Raw genomic sequence first — 25,195 nt, 5'->3', positions numbered from 1 at the left:
ACCAAGAGTTGGGGCTCTGCAACTTCTCCTGGAGAAGAGAAGGCTTCCAGGAGACCTTGGAGTAGCCTTCCAGTATCTGAAGTGGGCCTACAGGAGGGCTGGGGAGGGACTATTGACAAGGTCTTGTAATGACAGGGCGAGGAGGAATGGGTTTAAAGTGGCAGAGGGGAGATTGAAAGTGGCTGTTAGGAAGAAGTTGTCTGCAGTGAGGGTAGTGAGACATTGTCACAGGTTGCCCAGGAAGGTGTTCAAGGCCAGGTTGGATGAGGCCTTGAGCAACCTGTTCTAGTGGGAGGTGTCCCTGCCTATGGCAGAGGGATTGGAACTGGCTGAGTTTTGAGGTCTTTTCCAACCTAAACCATTCTGTGATTCCTTCAGCTTCCAAGACTGAATGAGCTGAGCTTCATCTATGCCCCTTGTTGAGGCAGACACAGGCATTCTCTTTCAGTATGGTGGTCTGCTTGGCTAATTTGTCCATCTCCTTGCTGGACTATTGCTCTGATATTTAATTATCTCCACTAGTTGATTCTCTCCTTTCTTGTTTTTTTTTTCCCCCCCACAGGTCCACTTTGATCAGTTTAAAGAAGCACTTATCCTCATCTTATCCAGAACCCTCTCAAATGAAGAGCACTTCCAAGAACCAGGTAAACACTAAAGTGATTTCAAATAGTGTCTTTTTCTTTGGCAAAGCAGAAGTGGGTGGCTCTCAGAGTGAAGAGAAAGTGCTTTTTAGGTTCTAAGAGAGGCTCTTCTGCTTGGATGCCCAGACCTAGGGAGGAGGGAGACTTAAGGTCTGTTACGGAGCATCGTTCAAAAGTGTTTTCTGAGCTATTAGATATTTATATCTCATTACTGTGATCTAAATGCCTGGAGAGACATGTGGTGTCTGAGTGGAGACAGATAACAGCACTTCAGATGCTCAACACACCCCCATAGCTGCTTAATGGGCTGAGATCTCTCTTTCTCACATTTCTAGTGGCCGGGGAGGCTTTAGGAACATTCCAACTGCAGCAGATAGTTATGGGCAGGCAACCAAGTGCCTTAATGCTGCTGTGTTTTCCCGGCTGGGGCTGGCACATCCCCTTGCCTTCCCTTTCAGTGCTTTGGCTCTGAGGTGGTGTGACCCCAGCACAGATGTAGAAGCTCCAGGTTGGCAGGAAGAAGGTTGGGGAGCCTGTGGGCTGAGCTAGTGGCAGGCCTGGCAGCTGGTGAGTTCCCCGTTTAAAATCTGTCTTGAGGACAGTGGTGCCTTGCTGAGTTATTGCTCCCTATGACTACCTGAAAAGGAGGCTGGGCTGAGGTGGAGTTATTGTCTTCTCCTAAGGAACAAGAGTAAATGTCCTCAAGTTGCACCAAGGGAGGTTTGGGTTGGACATTAGGGTTGTCAAGCCCTGGAACAGGCTGCCCTGGGCAGTGGTGGAGTCCCCAGACCTGGAGGTGTTCAAAAGCCACATAGATGTGGTGCTTTGGGACGCTGTTTAGTGGCCATGGTGCTGTTGGGTTGTTGGTTGCACTCAGTGATCTTCAAGGGCTTTAAAAGCCACGTAGATGTGGTGCTGAGGGACATGGTTTATTGCTGGACTTGGCAGTGCTGGGTTAGCAGTTGGACTTGATGACCTTCAAGGACCCAAACAATTCTATGGCTCTATGGAAAGCTGCACTGGCTTCGGATGCTGCTCTGCTTTTGTGAAGATGAGGAAGCTCTCTGCAAGAGGTTGTCCTGGAGATGCTAGCAGAGAACTATCTAATGATGGTTTGGGGGTTTGAAAGTCCACAGTTTCCTTGTGTTTGAAATGAGCATGGTGAGCTCAGACCATAAGAAGCTGCTCCAAGGTGTCTGTGTGCCAGGGGACAGTCAGTCTGGCCCTAAGATGCTTCTGTGCAAGATGAGCCCTCTGACAAACCAGCTTGAGGCTGGTCAGAGAAAGCAGTGGGTGCTGCAAGTCCTCCCCATCCTGGGTTTTGCCTTGCTTTGTTTCAGCATGAATGTGTTTTTTTTAGGGTCACAGCTTCAGCGTGTGCCCCCTCACCCGGTACGTGAGGGGCTGGTGGTGCTGGGGAGGTGTGGGGCCAGGCTGAGGGTTGAGCTCCAGCTGGAGTGGTGAGGGGGGGTGAGGTCTGCTGTGTGTCACACCTGTATGTAAATCCTTAATCCTGCCTTTAGAGTAGTGGGATGTGAAATCCCTGAAGGAAAAAACAGCCTAGGAAGGGTGGGGGGAGAGGGGAAACTCCAGGTTTCCTCTCCTGCAGCATCAACTTCAGTTGGAGCTTCCTGCGGAGTGCAGCTTGTCAGCAAAATTACAGCTGTCCTTGAACAGTTTGCAAAAACCACATTGCCCAGATCATGGAGTGGTTTGGGTTGGAAGGGACCTTTCAAGGTCATCCAGCTCTGCTGCCCTGCAGTCAGCAGGGACATCTGCAACCAGAGCAGGTTGCTCAGAGCCCCAGGCAACCTGACCTGGAATGGTTCCAGGGCTGGGGCTTCTACCATGTCTCTGGGCAGCCTGGGCCAGGGTCTCCCCACTCTCTTTGTAAAACGTTTCTTTTTTATCAAGCCTAAATCTCCCCTATTTTCTAGTTCAGAGCCACCCTTTGTTCTGTCACAACAGGCCACAGAAGGGAGGTGCAATCGATGGCTTGTTTTTATTTCACACCCCATCATTTCCAAAGCTCTTCATGCTCAGAGGAAGAAAAAGACATCTAAGATCAAGTCCAGCTGACGACCCAACCCCACCACGCTCACTAACCATGCCTTAAAGTGCCATGTTTAAGATGGGTGCAAGAGGTGTCTCTTCCCTGGAGGTGTTCAAGTAAAGACTGGATAGGGCACATAGTGCCGTGGTCTAGTTGATGGGCTGGGTGCTAGGTTGGACTGGATGATCTTGGAGGTCTCTTCCAACCTGGTTGATTCCATGATTCTCTTAATGCAATTTCCTAGTGCAGGTCAGAGTGTGCTCAGGAGTGTGTGTGGGGGGAGCCTGAGTGGTGCCTGGCAAGGAGTCTGAGATCTTCTGTGATGTGGTCCCTTCCAACCCCTCAATCCCTCCCACTCCTTTGGAGAAGAGCTGGCGTGGAGCAGGAGTCAGCTGCGGCACACCAGTGAACCAGAACTAATCCAACATTCTGGATTTATTGAGGAATCTTATGTCTGAGGTGCTCAAGCTTTGATGTAAATGCAAATAAGTCTTCTCCAAACGGTTAAATTTGGAGTTATCCTAAGGGAAATGACAAAGGAAGTCCTATTGGAGCTGGAGAGCTCTCCTTGGGGGCACGTTTGTCAGGCGGGTTTTGCGTGGCAGGTAATCAAAGGGCATGGGGTGCAGGTATGAGGCTTGCAGCAGGCAGCTCTCAGAGGCATTTCTTGTTTCATTAATGCATTTTGACAGGTTGGTGAGCACCAAAGTCTTTGCTGCTTTTAATTTAGATCAAACTGGAGATTGGAAGAACAAGCTGCTTTGTGCTGTTGGTGTCAAACTGTCAGTGAGTGCAGAGATTGTTGGTGTTACAAGCCTGCCCCTGGGCTTGGGGGAAGAAATCGAGTTAAGAGCTTCAAATTGTATAATTTAAATGAAAATTTAATTTGGGGGGGGGGGGAGGGGAGGTGGAAATAAATAATAAAAGCCCAGATTTGGAAGCTGTTTGCATCTGTGGAGCTTGCTTCTCAAGGAGCATGGAATGGGAAGGTTCCTTGGGGCTGCAAGTGACCAGAGGGGGTTTGTCGATGGTTTCCAAAGCAGCTGCTCCTTTGTAGCTCCCAGATAGCTTGAGGGGACCTGGTGGAGACGACATCTTTGTGCCCTTGGGAGCAGCTCAGGTATAGAATCATCAGGTTGTTGGAGACAGAACAAGGGGGAATGGCCTTAAGCTGAGACTGGGTTAGTTTAGAGTGGACATTAGAAATGTTTTTTTCATGGAGAGAGTGGTCAGGCACTGGAATCAGCTACCCAGGGAGGTGGTGGACTCACTACCCTGGATGTGTTTAGGGGTGGTTTGGCTGTGGTGCTTAGGACTATGGTTTAAAGGGAATTTGTAGAGTAGGCTTCTAGGTGGGACTTGGTGATCCTGAGGGGCTTTTCCAGCCTGGGTGTTTCTGTGTGATTCTGTGAAGGGACCCTGAAAGGTCATCTTGTTGAACCCCCAGTGCAGGGACATCTGCAACTAGATCAGGTTGCTGAGGGCCCCATGAAATTTGACCTTGAATGTCTTCAGGATGAGGGCTTCACCACCTTTGTGGGCAACCTGTTCCAGTGTTTCACTGCCCTCTTTGTGAAGAACTTCTTCCTGATGTCCAACCTAAATCTCCCCTGCTCTTGTTTACAAAGGTAGGATGCCTCACACCTGCCCATCATCCTGGCAGGCAGGAAGGAACCGAAACTACCATGCAGGGATGCACAAGCAGTTCCTGGAGAGCAGAACCCACGGGCTGGTGCTGGGTGATAGGTTGGAGTTGACAATATCAAAGGTCTTTTCCAAGGTGGTTAATTCTGTGATTCTGTGACTGGTGGCAAGGAACAACCACCACCGTGCAAGCAGGTCCTGGAGAAGTGGCTGCTGGGGGTTCCCCTATTTTGTTTTGGGAAGCAGCATGTGAGAGGGGCTCTCAGGCCTGCAGAGAGCAGATGAGATTGTAGCCAGGTGGGGTTGGTCTCTTCTGCCAGGCAAGCAGCAACAGGACAAGGGGACACAGTCTCAAGTTGTGCCAGGGCAGGTCTAGGCTGGATGTTAGGAGGAAGTTGTTGCCAGAGAGAGTGATTGGCATTGGAATGGGCTGCCCAGGGAGGTGGTGGAGTTGCCATCCCTGGAGGTGTTCAAGCAAAGCCTGGGCGAGGCACTTAGTGCCCTGGTCTAGTTGATTGTCTAGGGCTGGGTGCTAGGTTGTACTGGATGATCTTGGAGGTCTCTTCCAACCTGGTTGATTCTATGAGATCAGTATATGGCTGGTTGTGTGGTTTGTTTTTCTTGGCAGAGAAGCTAAATTCCCTTTCCAAAGGAAAGATTGACAGGAGGATGGCTTTGGCTTGCTGTGAGCACTTTGCCTGGGAAGCAGCCCTGAAAACCACAGCAGGCAGAGTTCCTAGTGCTGCTGTCGTCAGCGCTGTCTCCTCAAGGACATTGGTCTGGGGACATGGAGCCAGCTGTGAATCGGAGCATTAGCCAGCCCAGCAGACCTTGGCTTTTCTGGGAAGTGGTGGGGCTGGGCAGAGGAATATGGGGAAGAGTCAAGAATCTCTACAGGATGCAAGCAGGGTGCTGCTGCCACCAGTGCTCTTTGCCTATGGTTCACTCTAGCGGTGAGGTGGAGGTCTGAGGACAAAAAAATACCTGTGATCTGTGTGATAGAATCACAGACTGTCAGGGGCTGGAAGTGACCTCAAAAGCTTATCTGGTCCAGAGCAGGATCACCTAGAGCAGATGACACAAGAATGCATCCAGATGCTTCTTGAATATCTCCAGAGAGGGAGACTCCACAACCCCCCTGGGCAGCCTGTTCCAGTGCTCTGTCACACTCATAGTGAAAAAATCGTCCTCATGTTTACCTGAAGCTTCCTATGGCTCAGCTTCCACTCATTGCCCCTTGTCCTGTCATTGGGCATCACCCAGCAGAGCCTGGCTCCAGCCTCCTGGCACTCACCCTGCACATACTTATAAGCACGAATGAGGTCACCCCTTAGTTGTCTCCTCTCCAAGATAAAATTGGAGATGGGGGGGGGAGAAGAATAATCAAACTTTTTTTCCTTCCTATTTGGGCAAGCAAAATTGGCTCTGTCTCCTGGAAGCCTGGATGGTGGAGTCCCCATCCCTGGAGGTGTTTAAAAGATGTTTAGATTCATAGAATGGTTTGGGTTGGAAGGGACACCTTCCACTAAACCAGGTTGCTCAAGGCATTATCCAACCTGGCTTTGAATACCTGCAGGGAGGAGGCATCCATGACCTGTTCTAGTATCTCACTGTGAGGATGAGGAGCTCAGGGACAGGGTCAGAGAGTTGTATGTGTGGAGATGTTAGGTTATGGTTGGACTAAATGACCTTAAGGTCTTTTCCAACCAGGCGATTTTGTGCTAAGAAGAGATTACTAGGGTGGAGCAAGGGATTATGGGAACACCCAGCACCAATTTAAGAGGAGCTTGATGCCATCATCCCTGTGGTCACGAGGAGCTGTTGGGATGCTTGTGCTTTCCAGCACAGGGAGACAACAGAGTTGCTCTCTCAGATGGGAACGATTTCCTTGCAGGAATCCCATCTGTAGTGGTTTGGGTGTTACCTGCCCCCTCCCCTCCCTGGTTAGGAATTCACCCAGGCTAAACTCAGGCAGCTGGAAGTTAAGGAATGAAGCTGTATTTATAGCTTTGTGCAATTTACAAGCAAAATAATATACAGTATCTACAGAGATATTTACAATTATATATGGTAATATGCAAATAAATAGTAATTCAGAGATGCAAAACTCCTCCCAGCAGCAAACTGCCCAGGAGGGGCTACCAACCAAACCCCCTTCCTTCCTTCCACCCCTTCCACCTTCTCCCTTATCATCTCAGGATCTCCCTTATGTTCAGGAGGGAAAGGTCAGCAGGAGGGGTTAGAAGCAGAATGAGAATATGCAGGTTCAGGCAGAAGAGTTAATACAGCAACAGCAGCCAGGCAGAGACTGACTTATCTTTGTGTCCTGGCTTTTATATGTCCCAGGAGAACAAATGGGTAGTACAGACATCACCATTATTTTTCCTCCACAACCAATAATCTCATTTCTCTCCTTAAAATACTCCAGTTAGCCTCAAACCAGCACATCACCTGCAGGGGAAAGGTTGCTCAGGTGGCTGTGAAGGTCTAGTTGGACATGGGTGGTGGGGGACAGTGTGGTGGGTTAGGAACTCCCCACACACATACACTGTTGAAATTTCCAAGCCATCTGGTGAGTAAGATGAAGCTATATTTACAAGATCTGGACAGGTTGGAATGCTGGACAAAGGCTAACCACATCAAGTTGAATAAGGACAAGTGCAGCGTCCTGCATCTGGGGGGGAATAACAGCAGACACCAGTACAGGTTAAGGGTTGCCCTGCTGGAAAGCAACTCTGTGGAGAAAGACTTTGAAAGAGTCCTGGTGGACAGCAAGTTCTGCATGGGCCAGCAATGTGCCCTTGTGGCCAAAAAAGAGACAATGGCATCCTGGGGTGCATCAGGAAAAGTGTGTCCAGCAGATCTAAGGAGGTTCTTTTCCCCCTCAACACTGCCCTGCTGAGGCCACACCTGGAACACTGTGTCCAGTTTTGGGCTCCCCAGTTTCAGAGACAGGGTCCTGCTAGAGATAGTCCACTGGAGAGTCACAAGGATGACTGGGGGGCTGGAGCATCTCCCCTTTGAAGACAGACTGAGAGACCTGGGGCTGTTTAGTTTGGAGAAGTCAGAGAGAATGTGATCAACGTCTAGAAATACCTGAGGGGTGGGTGTCAAGTAGAGGGGGCCAATCTTTTTCAGTGGTGCACAGTAATAAGAAGCAGTGGGTACAAACTGGAGCATAGAAGGTCTCACCTCAACACAAGGAGAAACTTCTTCACAGCGAGGATGATGGAGCACTGGAACAGGCTGCCCAGAGAAGTTGTGGAGTCTGTCTCTGCATTCCTAGGTGATCCTGCTCTGGCAGGGGGGTTGGACTCAATGATCTCTGGAGGTCCTTTCCAACCTCTAATGTTCTGTGATACAGCAAAGCAAAACTTACAAGCCCATTTTTACTATGATATCCAAATTAGAAATAACACAGAAATCCAAACTGCCTCCTGGACAAGGAAAGCTGCCCTGAAAGGGCTCAAAGCTGCCCTTGCACTTGCAGCCCAGAGAGCCAACCAGATCCTGGGGCTGCATCAGGAGAAGTGTGGCCAGCAGGTCGAGGGAGGAGATTCTCTCCCTCTACTCTGCTCTGCTGAGACCCCACCTGGAGTACTGCATCCAGTTCTGGAGTCCCCATGACAAGAAGGATGTGGAGATGCTGGAGTGTGTCCAGAGAAGGGTCATGAGGATGCTCAGAGGGCTGCAGCAGCTCTGCTATGAGGACAGACTGAAAGAGTTGGGGCTGTGCAGTCTGCAGAAGAGGAGGCTCCCAGGTGACCTTCTTGTGGCCTTCCAGGATCTGAAGGGGGCCTCCAAAAAAGCTGGGGAGGGACTTTTGAGGCTGTCAGGGAGTGACAGGACTGGGGGGAATGGAGCAAAGCTGGAGGTGGGGAGAGTCAGCCGGGACATGAGGAGGAAGTTGTTGAGCATGAGAGTGGTGAGAGGCTGGAATGGGTTGCCCAGGGAGGTGGCTGAGGCCCCATGGCTGGAGGTGTTTAAGGTCAGGCTGGCTGAGGCTGTGTGCAGCCTGCTCTAGGGTAGGGTGTCCCTGCCCAAGCAGGGGAGCTGGAACTAGATGCTCCTTGTGGTCCCTTCTAAGCCTGACTGATTCTATGATTCTTTCTCCCTCTGCTTTCCCAGTCTGGCAAGTAAGATGAAGCTGTATTTACAAGACCTGGACAGGCTGGAATGCTGGACAAAACAAGCAGCAAAGCTTAAGTTGTTATGTGTTAGCCAAGACTAAAGGAGAGATTTTTGAGGAGATCAAAGGAGAAGAGAAAGGTAGCAGCATCCCAGACCAGAGTGGGACAAACTGTTGGCATTTTAGCTTTTTATCCCTCTCAGCAAACCAATAAATGACACAGACTTCATCAACATTTTCTTCTCATAACCAATGATCTAATTTCTCCCATTCAAATATTCCACTTAGCCTCAAGCCAGCACAGACACAGGGATAAGCATCTGAAGGGAGCCTGCAAGAAAGCTAGGGAGGGACTTCTTTGAGGGCCTGTAGTGGTAGGATGAGGGGGAATGAATTGAAGCATGGGGGGAGAAGCAAGAGGAGACTCTGGGGTTGAAAGCATCAGTATGAAAAGAGTCCCTCATTTTGGTCACAAAACCAAGGAGAATACAAAAAAATCTGGAGGTGGTGATGGGACACTGAAACAGGCTGCCCAGGGAGGTTGTGGATGCCACCTCTTTGGAGGTGTTCAGGGCTAAGTTGGCAACCTGGTCTATTAGGAGGTGTCCCTGCCCATGGCAGGGAGTTTGGAACTTTAAGGTCCTTTCCGAGCCAAACTATTCTGTGTTTAAACTGGTCCCACTGTCTGGTGATTTAGGCACAGGCATATCTGGGGCAAAAATGCCTGGGGCTTGTGTCATGGAGCCTGAACCAGGGTGTTCCCAGCAGCTGCTGCTTCTCTCACTGGCTGAGCCCAAAGTGTGAAATGGGGATTTGGAGGAATTCAGGCAAGTACCTGGTGTCTCCAGGGATTAGGCTTTAGCAGATCCAAGCTGTGGTGTGCTTTGCCCAGCTGTAGGCTGTCTGCCACCGTGATGAAGATCCTTCCCTTCCAAATCTTCAGCAGCAAAGTAATTAATTTCATCTCTAAGTATCTGGCTCGTGGGGTGAGGGTCTTCCTCCTCTAAACCCCCTTTTGTCTGCTCTTGAGTGGCTTTGATGCTGTGCCCAGGAGAATGCTGCTTGCCAGCAAGGGGAGCCCCCACCTCCCTCTCCAAGGAGAATCAGGATTTGGAACTGATTTATATGGTGCAGAAAGTCAACTGTAAATCTCTAACCGTGGAGACGTTTAAGTGCTGAGATGGACTTCGGGGGGCTTGGGGTGGGGGGAAATGAGCCAAGCAATGGATGGCTTCTGTCTGCAGCACTTAAACCAGTGGAGATCTGTGAATTGCAGATTTAGTGGTGTGATGGGTTTTTCTAGGGGCACTTCAGGGTCCACAATGCCTTCTGGGCAGTGAAGCAGAGAGGTGAGATGCTTGTTTTCCCCCTTAGCCCTGGGGGGGGTGCAGATAAGACTCAGGTGTCTCATTAGGTGTCAGCTCTGTTTTACTAACCCCGCGTGTTGCCGGGGGCTGTAGGAAGCAGGGAGTCTCCAGCCTATTTGATTTTTAACTGTTTGGTTTATTGGTGGCTTTTTCCTTCTTTTTCTCCTTTCTTGGTGGTTTGTTTGCCACGCAAGAGTAAGGAGCTATGAGGAGAAGCATCTTACAGAATCACAGAATGGTTTAGGTTGGAAGGGACCTCAAAGCTCAGCCAGTTCCAACTCCCCGCCATAGGCAGGGACACCTCCCACTAGAACAGGTCACTCAAGACCTCATCCAGCCTGGCCTTGAACACCTCCCTGGGCAACCTGTGCCAGTGTCTCACCACCCTCACTGCAAACAACTTCTTCCTAACATACAGTTTGAATCTCCCCTCTGCCACTTTCAACCCATTCCTCCTCATCCTATCATTACAAGACCTTGTCAATAGTCCCTCCCCAGCCCTCCTGTAGCCCCTTTCAGATACTGGAAAGCCATTCCAAGGTCTTCGTGAATCCTTCTCCTCCAGGCTGCAGAGCCCCAACTCTCATAGTCTGTGCTCATAGCAGAGCTGCTGCAGCCCTCTGAGCATCTTTGTGGCCTTCTCTAGACTGGCTCCAACAGTTCCATGTCCTTCTTGTGTTGGGGGCTCCAGAATTGCACCCAGGACTGCAGGTGGGGTGTGAGGAGAGCAGAGCCAAGGGGCAGAATGCCCTCCCTTGCCCTGCTGCCCACACTGCTCTTGCTGCAGCCCAGCACAGGGCTGCTGTCTGGGCTGTGTGCATGCTTTGCCTTGCTGTTGGCTGCAGAAAGGGATTCCAGAGGTCAGGCTTGGAGAATGAGTCTTGTGAGGCATGGCTGAGGGAGCTGGGGTGGTTTAGCCTGGACAAAGGGAGGCTGAGGGAGGACCTTCTGGCTCTCCACAACTCCTTGAAAGGAGCTGGAGTGAGATGGGGCTTGGTCTCTTTTTCCAAAGTAACAAGAGGAAATGGACCGAAGTTGCACCAGGGGAGGTTTAGGTTGGACATGAAGAATGATTTCTTCCCCAAGAGGGTTGTCAAGCCCTGGAAGAGGCTGCCCAGGGAGGTGGTGGAGTCCCAATCCCTGGCAGTGTTCCCAGAAAAATATAGACATGTCACTTTGGGACATGGTTTTAATGGCCATGGGGGTGGCTCTTGGACTCAATGATCTTGGAGGTCTTTTCCATCCAACGTGAGTCTAAGAGCAGTCTTGTCTTGGTGTTCAATACAAGGGGAGCTTGGTCGAGCAGGAGCCTGTTCTAGTTGTAGATGCCCCTGCTGACAGCAGCAGGGTTGGACTTAGATACCTTTAATGGTCCCTCCCACCCAAACCATTTCATGACTCTGTGAGTCTGTATACCCAGGATGCTGGGACCAATAAGGGCAGCAGTTACTGTGCTGGCACTTTGGGCTGGGAGATCAGTAGGATGGAGGAGCTTTAGAGGATACTGGCTGGCTGGAAGGATTCTCTGTGCACATGGTTCCGGGATGTCCATGAAGACTTCAGCAGCAGAGACAGGTCCAAGCTCCCAGGGATGGGGGCTGCAGGATGTGATACCTTACAATGAATGGTACCCATGGCCCCATAACATGGGGGGTACCCATGACTGTTCTGCATGAGCCACCTGGTGCACCTTGAAGGTGCACAAGGGCTTGGAAGAGAAGGGTAAGATTAAGGGAAACACCCTGACTTGGGACATGGAATTTTGGTAGCTGGATTAGCCCTATAAGGTGTGGCTGAGGGAGCTGGGGTTATTTAGCTTGGAGAAGAGGAGGCTCAGGGCAGACCTCATTGCTGTCTGCAACTCCCTGAAGGGAGGCTGTAGCCAGGTGGGGTTGGGCTCTTCTGCCATGCACCCAGCAACAGAACAAGGGGACACAGTCTCAAGTTGTGCCAGGGCAGGTGTAGGCTGGATGTTAGGGGGGAGTTGTTGTCAGAGAGAGTGATTGGCATTGGAATGGGCTGCCCAGGGAGGTGGTGGAGTTGCCATCCTTGGAGGTGTTCAAGCAAAGGCTGGATGGGGCACTTAGTGCCATGGTTTGGTTGACTGGCTAGGGCTGGGTGCTAGGTTGGGCTGGATGAGCTTGGAGGTCTCTTCCAACCTGGCTGATTCTATGACTCAGCCTATTTCAGATGGAGTTAGTCAAGAGCAAAGCAAAAACCTTTGTGCTCTTCTCCATCTGTGAAGAGTCACCTTATTCTTTGGGAATGTTCTCAGGCTTCCCAACTTTTCCAGTGAAAAACCAAGCTTATTCGGGTGCTCAGACCAAAGTGGAGAGAAATAATCTGCCAGCCTCTAAATGCTTGAAACACACAGGTGGGGAGATGCCCCTAATTCCCCTTACTGCCCCAGCAGGTGGATGTGCCCCTGTTCCCCAGCCCCAGCAGCTGCCTTTCCCCTGCAGCAGTATCAGGGAGCTGGGTTGGCAAGAACTCTTCTGAGCACCGAGAAATGCAGAAGGAAATGAAAATCACAGCTTCATAACTACTAAATTCCAGCTTCTTTTCCCAGGGACAGCTGAGGCATGGAGGTGCCTTTCTGTCTTAGAAAAGGGGGAGGGGGGGAAATAATTTCTCCAAAATAAAAGCACAACTCCAGCCTTTTTCTCTCTGTGTGTGTAAAGGAGTGGGGAGGGGAATAAATGAGTGAAGAGGTAGCCACAAATATTAGCATTTCAGAGAGAGCTGCTGGATGGAGATTGTTCACCACCGGGCAAGCTTTAATAGGAGTGATAAGGTTTGCTTTTGTTCTCAGGCTCTTGCTTAATCAGCCTGGTCTGGTTGTGATTTTGAGTGGTGTGGGGTTTTTTTTAATGTCTTTTTTTTTTTTCCCCCTTTTCATTTCTATCTTTGCACTTCATCACACAACTTTCATGTGTGAGTCTCAGCTGCAGAAAAATCTTGTTTAAGGAAAGAAAAAAGGTCTTGTTCAAACACGGGCGCTGGGGTTTGTTCCCTAGAGCTGCAATATGGATGGTTGGAATTGCAAGGCTGGAGGAATCAAAGCACTCCTAGCCCTGTGTATTTTATAATTCATTGCATAGCTAAGTTGCAGAATTTATTTCCCCCCCCCCCCCCCCCAACAAGCTTGAAGCCTTCTTCCATATCTAAAGGAATATTATCCAAGGCTTTTGGGCAGGAGGAGGGAGTTAGAGACCATTTGTCAATGATTGAACAGCTTCCCCTGCTCCTTATTAGGACTGCACTCTTGCATTTATTTTGTACCAGGGTGCTCTACAAATAAATATTTCAAAAGCTGCTGGGTTTGTGCTGTTGTCTCAGTACCTTGCAAGCAGTAGAAAATCAAAGATAGTCTCAAGTCCTGGCAGGGGCCGGGGGATGGTTTCAGTGGTGAGAGTTGATGGTTTTGATGGTGAGGTTAGCAAACATTGAAACAAAGCATGGCAGAGAGCCCTTCTCCTAATTGAATCCCTGGTTAATTTGGTCCTCTGGTTAATTTGCACCCTGCTCCAGCCCTTGGATGAGTCTCAAGGTCAGGCTTTATGGGTGTCTTAGCAACCTCATCTAGTTGAGGCTGTCCTGGTCTGGTCAGAGGTATCCTTGCCCAATGTAGAGGGATTGGACAAGATGGCCTTTGAGGGCCCCTTCCCACCCAGTGCAATCTGTAATCCTGTGTCCCTTTTTATTACAGGGTGGGGGCTGGACTAGATGACCTCTAAAGGTCCCTTTTATAAACCAAACCATTCTCTAATTCTCACTGGAAAATGGCCCAAAAATCTGTGTGTTTGTTTATTGTCTTCTTTTGATCCCCATCCATGAGCATTCCTGGATAATTCAGTCCCCAGTGGCAGGAGCTTGCTGCGGAAAGCTGGTGATGAGGAGTGCAAGCAGAAGCCCCCTCCCCCCCACACCCTGTAATTAGATGATGACTCCAAAGGGTTATTTAGATCTTGCAGTTGGCATTAGTTTCACATCACAAGCTGAGACCTGACCTGCCGTCGCCAGGATCAGCTGCTGGTGCCTTCCCTCAGGAGATGTTCACTTCCAAACGTGCCCAGTTGTTTGGTCTCTTTTTTTTTCCACTCACCCAGTTGTGTTTTCATGGAGCTGTGATTTTAAATCCACAGAAGCAGCAGCAGTTGTCCAGATGTCTGCATAGTCTGGAGCCCTGAGCTGCCTAAGTGCAATGCTGGCCCTAATTAAACCTGCTCAGTGTTGCTAATGAAGATTAGTGCAACACAACTACCTGCAGGGAGGCTGTAGCCAGGTAGGGTTGGTCTCTTCTGCCAGGCAACCAGCAACAGAACCAGGGGACACAGTCTCAAGTTGTGCCAGGGGAGGTCTAGGCTGGATGTTAGGACGAAGAAGTTGTTGCTAGAGAGAGTGATTGGCATTGGAATGGGCTGCCCGGGGAGGTGGTGGAGTTGCTGTCCCTGGAGGTGTTGAAGCAAAGCTTGGCTGGGGCACTTAGTGCCATGGTCTGGTTGATTGGCTAGGGCTGGGTGCTAGGTTGGAGTGGATGAGCTTGGAGGTCTCTTCCAACCTGGTTGATTCTGTGGTCATTAAAGTCCCTTCCAACCCAAACGACTCTGTGATTCTATGACACCTTCCCCCTCTCTTTACCTTTCAAATGCCTGGATGTTGCACTGTTTTTTTTTCTCTCTCCAGCCTTGTACAGTTTAAGTGGCAATAAATGGATGTTAGACACCATGAGGTCATAAAAATGACTGCTTGAAGATGAGTCTGCCTCTGTTGAAGCAACACAAGCAACCCATGGTGTCTTGTGCCACCTCTGTTCTTGGCAAAGGGGACAGGATGGTAGGAGCAGAGATTGTCCTTGTTACTGGTGTCTGACGATGCAGTATGTCCATGGAATCAAAGAATCACAGAATTGGTTTGGTTGGAAGAGACCTCTGAGATCAAGTCCAACCATTCTATGATTCTATCTCATAGATTTCCATCTGAGGCTTGGTTGTCAAGTTCAGGGTTGTTGGCTGGTTGGGTTTTTTTCCCCTCATCCCATTAAAAGACTACATTTGATCTGAGAATTGGGGAATGGTAGAATGGAGCCCAGACTCCACCTTTTTTTTTCTGGGAGCAGGACTAATTCTAGCCCCTCAGACCCAGTGCTATGGTGAGGGTGGTGGTCCTGTGTGCTGGTTTGAGGGTAACTGAAAGATGTTAATGAGAGAAATTGGATCACTTGCTGTGAGAAAATGATGGTGATGTCTGTATCATTCATTGGTTTGCTGAGAGAGGGATCAAAATCTGGAATGTAAATAATGCTCCTTCACTGCTTCTTGGGATGTTGCCCTATTAATTTCTCCTTTGATCTGCTCTAATATCTCTGCTCTAATCCCTCCACTAACAACTAACACATAAGCTTTGTCGATCTGCTTGTTCTGTTGTCAGGCTGGGAAGGGAGATAGTGAGGGAGAAAGTTGGGAGGGGGGTATGTAGGTTTGAGCCCCTTTGGGGCAGTTTCTTTGTCCAGGAGGGAGTTTGGATTTCTGTATTACTTTTAATTTGTGTATAGTTGTAAATATTGTGTATATTTGCTTATGTTTTGCTATGCTGTAAATATAGCTTCATCTTGCTTTTAAGACATTTCATAGAGTCAACCAGGCTGGAAGAGACCTCTAAGCTCATCCAGCCCAACCTAGCACCCAGCCCTGGCCAATCAACCAGACCATGGCACTAAGTGCCCCAGCCAGGCTTTGCTTGAACACCTCCAGGGACGGTGACTCCACCACCTCCCTGGGCAGCCCATTCCAATGCCAATCACTCTCTCTGGCAACAGCTTCCTCCTAACATCCAGCCTAGGAGCTGGTCTGGTGAATTGCAAAATAGTGGTTGGGGGAGGGAAGTTCCTAACGATGGAGGTTCTCCTCTGCCTCTACTCTGCCCTGCTGAGACCTCATCTTGAGTACTGCCTTCAGTTTTGGACTCTCCAGTTGAAAGAGGGACAGGGTCTGCTGGAGAGAGTCCAAGGGTGGGATCTGAAGATGATGAGGGGACTGGAGCACTGTCTGATGAGGAGAGGCTGAGGGACCTGGGGCTGTTTAGTCTGCAGAAGAGAAGACTGAGAGGGGATTTAATCAATGTTTATAAATGTCTGAGGGCTGGGGGTCAGGAGGAGGGGGACAGGCTCTGCTCACTGCTCCCTGGGGTAGGACAAGGAGCAATGGATGGAAGCTGCAGCACAGGAGGTTCCAGCTCAACACAAGGGAGAACTTCTTTCCTGTAAGGGTCCCAGAGCACTGGCACAGGCTGCCCAGAGAGGTTGTGGAGTCTCCTTCTCTGGAGCCTTTCCAGGCCTGTCTGGATGTGTTCCGTGTGCCCTGAGCTAGATTGTGTGGTCCTGCTCTGGCAGTGGGGTTGGACTCGATGATCTCTTTGGGTTCCTTCCAACCCCTGACATCCTGTGAACCCACCTCAGCCTGGAAAGGAGCAGCTGCTGGTGCTTGCCCAGAGAGAATGGTGGTGACAATTCAGTGCTTGAAATAGTGCAACCAAACCAGCCTTGTGTGCTTTGACCTGGCAGCTGGATCTGCACAACTCATGTTACTGTGCTAGTTTGAGCCTAGCTGGGATATTTTGTCGAGAATAATTAGATGCTAGGCTGTGAAAAGGAAACAAGGGTGATTGCTGCACTCATAGGCTTGCTGAGATGTGTAAGAACAAGAATACAAACATAGATAAGGGAGTGTCTCTCTGGCCTTTGGGCTGAACTTCTCTAACCTGCCTGACTAATCCATCTGCTTCTTAACCCCCTTTGGCTGACCCTCCAAACTACCTTGAAGCATAAGGCAAAGTCTGGGGTAAGGTAGAGGGGTGGAAGAAGGCGGAAGGGTGGTTGGGAGCCCCTCCTGGGGCCTCAGGTTTCTGGGAGAGCTGCTGTGTTTGTGTATAACTTTTTAACCTGTACATTTCTGTCTCTAGCTGCACGTACTGCAAACAGCTGCTTGTGCATTGTGCTAAGCTGCAAATATAAAGCTTCATTCATGCAATTTCCAGAGGTCCTGAGTGATTTGTTTTTCCCAACAGTTACCCATGTGCTTCCTTCTTGGCTTTGTTCACAGACTCTTCCCCAGAAGCACAGCCCAAGTACATCAGAGGCGGCAAACGCTACGGGCGCCGCTCCCTGCCGGAGTTCCCGGAGGCGGTGGAGGACTTTGCCGAGGTGACCGTCATTGAGCCGCTGAGCGAGGAGGCCTGTCCCACCTACATTGCTTCCCCTGACTGCCAGCAGGTGAGCCTCAAGGGGCTGAGTGCTGAGGTGGGCTCGGCACTCCCAGACGTCCCTGCTCCCCTCAAGAATCACAGAGCGGTTTAGGTTGGAAGGGACCTCAAAGCTCGTCTGATTCCAACCCCCTGCCATAGGCAGGGACACCTCCCACTAGAACAGGTCGCTCAAGGGTGCTCATCCAACCTGGCCTTGAATACCTCCAGGGAGGTTGTGGAGCACAGAAGCACAGAAGGTGATCAAAGATCACCTTCTGTGCTTCTGTGCTCCACAACCTCCCTGGGCAACCTGTGCCAGGGTCTCACCACCCTCACTGGAAAGAACTTCTCCCTAACATGCAGTTTGAATCTCCCCTCTGCCACTTTAAACCCATTCCTCCTCGCCCTGTCATTACAAGACCTTGTCAATAGTCCCTCCCCAGCCCTCCTGTAGTCCACTTCAGGTACTGGAAGGGTACTCCAAGGTCTCCTGGAAGCCTTCTCTTCTCCAGGCTGCAGAGCCCCAACTCTTGGTAGCCTGTTCTCAGAGCAGAGCTGCTGCAGCCCTCTGAGCATCTTTGTAGCCTCTTCTGGACTTGCTCCAACAGTTCCCACACCACTATCTTTAGGGCCTAGAGTATGAGGAGTGACTAAGGGAGATGAGGATGGTAAGTTTGAGGAAGAGGAGGCTGAGGGGAGACCTCATTGCTGTCTACAACTACCCGAAGGGACATTGTGGAGAGGCTGCTGCTGGGCTCTCCTCACAGGTGACTGGAGGTTTGGATTGGACATTAGGAAAAACTTTTTCCTGGAGAGAGTGGTCAGGGACTGGAATGAGCTGCCCAGGGAGGTGGTGGAGTCACCCAGCCTGGATGTGTGTAAGGGTGGTTTGGCTGTGGTGCTTAGGGCTATGGTTTAAGGTGAATCTTTAAGTTCTAGGTTAGACTTGGTGATCCTGAGGGGCTTTGCCAACCTGCATGATTCTGTGACCTCGGGACACCTTCTGGCAGCCTTTCAGTGCTTAAAGGGGTGAATAAGAAAGATATGGACAGAGCTTTGAGCAGGGCCTGTTGTGACAGGAGAAGGGCTGATGGGTTTAAACTAAAAGAGGGAGATTCGAACTGGAGAGGAGGGAGAAATTTTTGACACTGAGGGTGGCAGGACCTTGGCCCAGGTTGCCCAGAGGGGTGGTAGATGTCCCATCCCTGGAGTCATTCCAGGTGAGGTAGTTTGGGTGCTTTCTGCAACATGCTCTAGTTGCAGATGGCCCGGGGCGGGGTGGGGTTGGAAAGCTCCCTTGAAAGGTCCCTTCCAGCCCAAACCATTCTGTGATTCCATGATCTCTGCTGGTCCCCACGCCACCCTAAAGTGCTTTGGATGTCCTTGAGGTCTTACCAGCTAGGGCAAGGATCACTCTCCTCAGCTCTCCCCAGGCCTCAGTCATGCCAGGTGCCACTTTGTCCAGCCTGAGATTCTATCCCGTGGGAAGCTGAGGAGGAGCTTGGCTTGCGACATACCCTGGTGACGTGCAGTGCAGGGGGTGCTGGCTCCTGGTGCTTCAGCTCCTGGCTGCAGCACAGGACAGCAATTAAGCCAGGGTTGTTCCACTGCCTCTGTGGCTAACGAAGTGTGGGCTGGGAGCAGGAGGAGCACGTCCTCATCCATCAGCTCATCTGCAAAAGTCTGGCTGTGCTCCAGAGGGGTGGTGAACAGCACAGCTCCCCAGCAGGATGAATAGTTATTCAGTCTTCTACTTCTTATCCAGCATAAAAGCTTGTGTGCTTCTGCACCAAACAAAAGGCCAACCATCCCAGGAGCTGCACAGTCCTTGGCAGCCTCCATGTTTCATACATATGAGACTGCATCCAGGTCTGGAGCCCTCATTACCAGAGGGATGTGGATGTGCTGGAGCATGTCCAGAGAAGGGCCAGGAGAATGCTCAGAGGGCTGCAGCAGCTCTGCTGTGAGCACAGACTGAAAGAGTTGGGGCTGAGCAGGCTGCAGAAGAGGAGGCTCCCAGGTGAACTTCTTGTGGCCTTTCAGGATCTGAAGGGGGCCTACAAAAAAGCTGGGGAGGGACTTTTGAGGCTCTCAGGGAGTGACAGGGCCAGGGGGAATGGAGCAAAGCTGGAGGTGGGGAGATTCAGAGTGGCCGTGGGGAGGAAGTTGTTGAGCATGAGAGTGGTGAGAGGCTGGAATGGGTTGCCCAGGGAGGTGGTTGAGGCCCCATGGCTGGGGGGGTGGATGAGGCTCTGGCCAGTGTGATCTAGGGTAGGGTGTCCCTGCTCAAGCATGGGGGGTGGAAGTTGATGCTCCTTGTGGTCCCTTCCAACCCTGACTGATTCTATGATTCTATTCTATACCTGCTCCAAAATTCATAGAATGGTTTGGGCTGGAAAGGACTTCAAGGATCACCCAGTTCCAACTCCCCTGCCACAGGCAGGGACAATTCCCACTAGACTAGGTTGCTTAAGGCCTCATCCAAGCTGGCCTTGAACACCTCCAGGGAGGAGGCATCCATGACCTCTCCAGATAACCTGTTCCAGTGTCCCATCACCACCTCCAGATGTTTTGTATTCTGTTTTTGTGACCAAAATTAGTGACTCTCTTCATGCTGGTGCACAGTCTCCTCTTGCTTCTCCAGAATGGAAGAGTCACCAGGGAGGTGGTGGAGTTGCTGCTTCTGGAGGTGTCTAGAAGCCTTATAGATGTGGTGCCTGGGAATGAGGCTTAGTGGTGGACTTGGTAGAGAGAGGTTAATGGTTGGACTCGGCAACCTTGAAGGTCTTTTCCAATGATTCTGTGATGAGAAGGTTGCTTAATTAATGAGGTCAGTTAATGAACCTGACTGGTAGTAATCACATTGTGCTCCTGACTCCTGTATGAGATCTCTTGTTGCACCTTTTGGAGCGAGTGAGATGATTAATCCTCTTCCATCCTGAGCAAAACTCAGGTCTAATTTGTGAAATCTCCATTTATTTACTTTCTCATCTTCATCAGCATCACTTTTATGGCCCTAAAAAAGATACCCTTGGTATGCTCAGAAATTAGTTGCTTGGAGGTATTGGGTGGGGAGGGAACAAAAATGCTCATCAGGAGTCTCCTGAAGCACTGACTTCTCAAGGCTTGGCACAGCAGAACAGCCTTTGCCCAGTTTTCTCCTGCTGTGTGTGGAAACACGCTGCCCCACAAGCCTGTCTGCAGCCCAGAGTTGTTTTGCTGGCCTGAGAACTGGGGCAGCATGGCTTAATTGGTGCTTTCTTTCAACCAGTGCCAATTAAAAGGGCTCAGGCTCTGTCTGAGAGGCTTCCTTCCCTTTGTAAACACAAGAGGAGAGGCTGGAGGGTTGGTCTGTGCATGGAATCAGCTGCCAGTAGAAGCTCCATGACCTCCATCCCTGGTGGCTTTCTATATGCCACTGGACAAAGTCATGAGCAGCTGGGCCTGAACTCAGCATTGACTCTGCTGAGAGCAGAAGGGTGGTGTAGGAATCCTGAGATTCCCTCTGACCCTCATGGGTTCATCACAGAACTAGGGAACAGTAGAATTTGGAAAGGACCTCTAGAGATCATCTAGTCCAACCCCCTGCTAATGCAAGTACTCCTAGATCAAGTTGCACAGGAATGCATCCAGAGAAGAAGACTTTACAAACTCCCTCAGGGCAGCCTGTTCCAGTGCTCCATCACCCTCAAATGAAAGACATTTTTCCTTAAGTTCCTCGTGGAAGCTACTTGGCTGATGGATGATGAGAAACAAATGGTCCTTGTGGCATTATAGACATGGCTGCAGTTCCATTAGCAAGAAGCACTTAAAAATGCAGCCTGAAAGCTTGTGGTGGTTACAGCTGCACGTCTCCTGCCCCAGCTGCCACTTGAGCTTATTTACCTGGGGTGGCTGAGAGATGGCTAAATGGTGTCTTGGAAGTGCTCTGACCTTGCTTTTGTTCGCTTTTGGCTTTGTGGTGCAGGGTTGGAGTTGGGAAGTGTATTTGGTGCTCCTCTTGTGGTACCAACGCCGACCTGGTGATAGGGCAGTAGCAGCCTTTGGTGCCTGGGTTCGTTTGGTGCTCTGCAGCTGAAGGCAGCTGGCAAAGCGAAGTGTGGATATCTTCTGTCCTTCAAGGCTCTCTGCTCTGAGTGCTGAAACCAGGGAAATGATCTCCGGGCAAGCATGGGAGGGAATAAGAAATGCTGTCCCCAGCATAAGAAGGAGCTTTGAACTGCTGGAGTGGGTCCAGAGCAGGCCACAGAGCTGATTAGAGGGCTGCAGCAACTCCCCTATGGAGACAGGCCGAGAAGAGTTGTTCAGCAAGGGGGAGAGAAGGCTCCAGGGACACCTTAGAGCAGCCTTTTAGTACCCGAGGGGTGCCTACAAGAAAGCGGGGGAGGGACTTTTCACAAGGGTTTGTAGCGATGGGATGGGAGGGAATGGATTGAAAGTTGGGGAGGGGAGATTCAGACTGGAGATTAGGAAGAACGGTGGCGAGACACTGGAACAGGTAGCCCAGGGAGGTCACGGATGCCCCCTCCCTGCCCTGGAGGCGTTCAGCGCCAGGTTGGGTGGGACCTTGAGCAGCCTGGGCTCGTGGAAGGTGTCGCTGCCCGTGGCAGGGGGCTTGGAGCAGGATGATCCTGAATGTCCCTTCCAAGGCAAAGCATTCGGTGGCTGTATGCAATGGGGTCCCTCGGCGCTGGCACGAAGGCTCACCTCGCTGCGTGCCAAGCCGGGCAGGGCTCCGCCTGTGCTCTCGATCGCCGTTTTAATTAGCAATATATTCTGCCGGAGAACAAAGGTCTGTCTCGCTGAGGCAGATGGCAGCGGGGGAAGAGGTTGCTGCCTTATTATGGGGAGAGGCCAGCAGGAGCAAACGGCACAAGCTGCAGATGCTGAGCCGATGCGAGCCATTGAAAGCCCCGGGGCCATCTGCCGCCCGGCCCGCCCGAGCCGAGCGCCTGCCCGCAGCGTTCCGCATTCCGGGGCCCTCCGCTGCCGGGGCCGCCGGACCCGCCTACAGCTGCAGCGCCGCCGCCGCCGCTGCCCGACAATGCCGGCCGCATGCCTCGGCCCCCGCTTTGTCCTTCCGGCGGTGAGGGCCGACCCTGAGCCTTCCCTGCACAAAAGAATCCCCCGAGCTGTCCGCAGTGGGACCCTGGCCCGGGGAGGAGGAGGTCACAGGAGCTACGCGGGGTCGGTGGCAGTGGGTTTCCAGCTTGCAGCCCACCCCCCCGCTAGATTCAACCTGGCGTTGTGGTGTTTATGGAGCTAGTGCATGGTAAGGGCTGAGGCAAGAGTCGTGTTGGTTGGTGTCCTGCACCTGGGGAGGAGTAATAGACTGCGCTGGAACAGGCTGGGAGAGCAGCCCTGTGGGGAGGGACCTGGGAGTGCTGCTGGAGAACATCCATGGCACAGCAATGTGCCCTTGTGGCCAGGGAGGCCAAGGGCATCCTGGGGTGTATTAAGAGGACTGTGTCCAGCAGATCGAGGGAGGTTCTCCTCTGCCTCTACTCTGCCCTGCTGAGACCTCAGCTGGAGTACTGCCTCCAGTTTTGGGCTCCCCAGTTGAAGAGGGATCAGGTATCTACTGGTAGAGGGTCCTGAGGAGCGCTACGAGGATGCTGAGGGGACTGGAGCACTGCCTGATGAGGAGAGGCTGAGGGACCTGGGGCTGTTTAATCTGCAGAAGAGAAGACTGAGAGGGGATTTAATGTTTCTAAATATCTGAGGGCTGGAGGTCAGGAGGGGGGGACAGGCTCTGCTCACTGCTCCCTGGGATAGGAGAAGGAACACTGGATGGAAGCTGCAGCACAGGAGGTTCCAGCTCAACATAAGGGAGAACTTCTTTGCTGTAAGGGTCCCAGAGCACTGGCACAGGCTGCCCAGAGAGGCTGTGGAGTCTCCTTCTCTGGAGCCTTTCAGGACCTGTCTGGATGTGTTGCTGTGTGCCCTGAGTTAGATTGTATGGTCCTGCTCTGGCAGGGGGGTTGGACTTAATGATCTCTTTGGGTCCCTTCCAACCCCTAACATCCTGCGAGTCCAACCATTAACCCACCCCCTGCCAGGTCATCTCTAAACGGTGTCCCTCAGCACCAAAGCCACACAGCTTTTAAATCCCTTCAGGAATGGTCTCCATCACAGCCCTGGGCAGTCTGTTCCAGAGCTTGACAATGCTTTTGGGGTAGAAATTGCTCTTCAAGTCCAACCTAAACCTCCCTTGGGGCAACTTGAGGCCATTTCCTCTCATCTTATCACTTGTTATTTGGGAGAACAGACCAACACCCACCTGTCTCCAGCCTCCTCTCAGAGAGCTGTAAAGAGCAAGGTCTCCCCTCAGTCTGCTTTGCTACAGGACAAACAATCCCAGTTCCCTCTGCTGCTCCTCATAAGACTTGTGCTCTAGAAAGTCCTCGAGGTGAGAAGCTCTGGTGCTGAATGGTTTAGATCTGTTTCTGTATAAGCACATATGCTGCTTATGAAAGGACTTGGAGACAGACGTGGACCTCCATTCTGAGCATCATTACCCAAATTCCCCTTGGTTCCCCCCTGCTCCATGGACGAGTGACTGCAGGGTGGTAACTCTGTCTAGCTGAGATACCTTCTCTTGGCACAAAGTTGGCTACTGGTACAAGTGATTATGGGCTGGGATGAGGTCAGCTTGTGCATTTTTGGGGCCATGGGCTGATTTCTGTCTTTGCAGGTAGCAGCTTGGTGTGTAGCTGTTGCATCAGGTCCTGCTTTTTGTGTGTTTTCCCTGGTGGTTTATCAGGCAAACCAGGAATTTAGTTTCATCTAAATATGAGGAGAGACTTCTTTAAGGGTGATGGAGCACTGGAGCGGGCTGCCCAGAATGGTGGTGGAGTCTCCATCTGTGGAAATGTTCAAAACCCACCTGGACATGTTCCTGTGTGACCTGTAGAGGACCCTGCCTTGGGAAGAGCATTGGGCTCGATCTCCAGAGGTCACTTCTAAGCCCTACCATTCTGTGACTGTGCTACATTAATATCTCAGTGTTGGTGCTAGCAGGTCAAAATCTTCAGCTTTCTAGTGCAGTATTATATATCTTCTTGGCTCTGTCCAGAGCTGTAGGTTGCAGCCCTGCTGGTGACTTGCCTCTTCCAGGCTGATTTTTTTTTTTTTTACCAGAAGAGCAAAGTTTAAACCCCCTCTTCTCCATTCCCAAGTCACAGACTGGTTTGGGTTGGAAGGGGCCTTTCAAGGTCATCTGAGTCCAGCCCCAGTACAGTCAGAAAGGGACATCTTCAGCTGGAACAGGTTTCTCAGATCTCTGAACAACCTGATCTGGAACATTGCTAGGACTTCTACCACTGCTCTGGCCCCATAACTGTCTGCCAAAGCAGAGGTGATGCAGAGAACCTCACCAGCCCATGAAAATGTTGCAGCCCTAGTCCAGCAGAGGAAATGGGAGTGAGCAGCAGAGCTAAAAAAAGTCCAGTGACCTAATCCAGTTTCCATGGCAACGTTGTAGATTAATAGCTTTTAGCTGTAATCTGGAGGAGATGTGTTGAACTTTTTATGTGATGATTTAGAGCCCACTTCATGCCCTGGGTGACTTTGACTTCAAATCCATCGGTCACGCACATGCAAGAAGTAGTGGTGGAGAAGCAACATCTGTTGCTGCTAAACCAGGAGTTAGTTTTGTTGAGCATTGTGTGGGAGTAAATATCCTCAGCTGGTACAAGGGTGGTAGAGACAGGACAAGGTGTAGCATGTGGGGAAACCATTTCAAACGAGATTCTTCTGCCCTGCTCCTGGTATGGCCTGAGCTCATGTGGTATTGCCACAGAGGGATTGGGATGGTTCATGACCAGTGAAGAATGTATTGCTAATTTCAGCTCAGCAGAGAGCTTGTTGGCAGCAGGGCTTCATCTCCTGAACTTGACCTACAGCTGTCACAGGTGTTTTGGAGTTGACTTGGATGAGTGGAGGCTGCCAGGCCTCAAGCTCTGCAGGCAGATGTCAAACAGGCTGCCCAGGGAAGTGGTGGAGTCATCATCCCTGGAGGTATTAAAAAAATGTAGATGTGTATAATGGTTTGGCAGTTACCTGCCTCACCCCCCCCCACACACACACTTAAGAAAATCACCCAGACTAGACTGGGCAA

The 25,195-nt window shown here is 51.0% G+C and overlaps 1 protein-coding gene across 13 annotated transcripts in view; it reads left to right on the top strand.

The window, feature by feature from the left end:
• The window catches only part of NIN (ninein), a 118,442-nt gene that overhangs the window by 19,816 nt on the left and 73,431 nt on the right, over positions 1-25,195 (top strand). For all 13 annotated transcript variants that reach the window (XM_064143085.1, XM_064143178.1, XM_064143112.1 and 10 more), the window contains 2 exons: positions 563-644; positions 16,935-17,104. In XM_064143085.1, the coding sequence (XP_063999155.1) occupies positions 563-644; positions 16,935-17,104 (252 nt within the window). The remainder of the gene's footprint in view (positions 1-562; positions 645-16,934; positions 17,105-25,195) is intronic.

Source organism: Pogoniulus pusillus, chromosome 1, assembly GCF_015220805.1.
Source record: "Pogoniulus pusillus isolate bPogPus1 chromosome 1, bPogPus1.pri, whole genome shotgun sequence".
Classification (NCBI taxonomy): domain Eukaryota; kingdom Metazoa; phylum Chordata; class Aves; order Piciformes; family Lybiidae; genus Pogoniulus; species Pogoniulus pusillus.
Note: the sequence above shows the minus strand (reverse complement) of the source record. Positions and strands in the feature narration are given on the sequence as shown.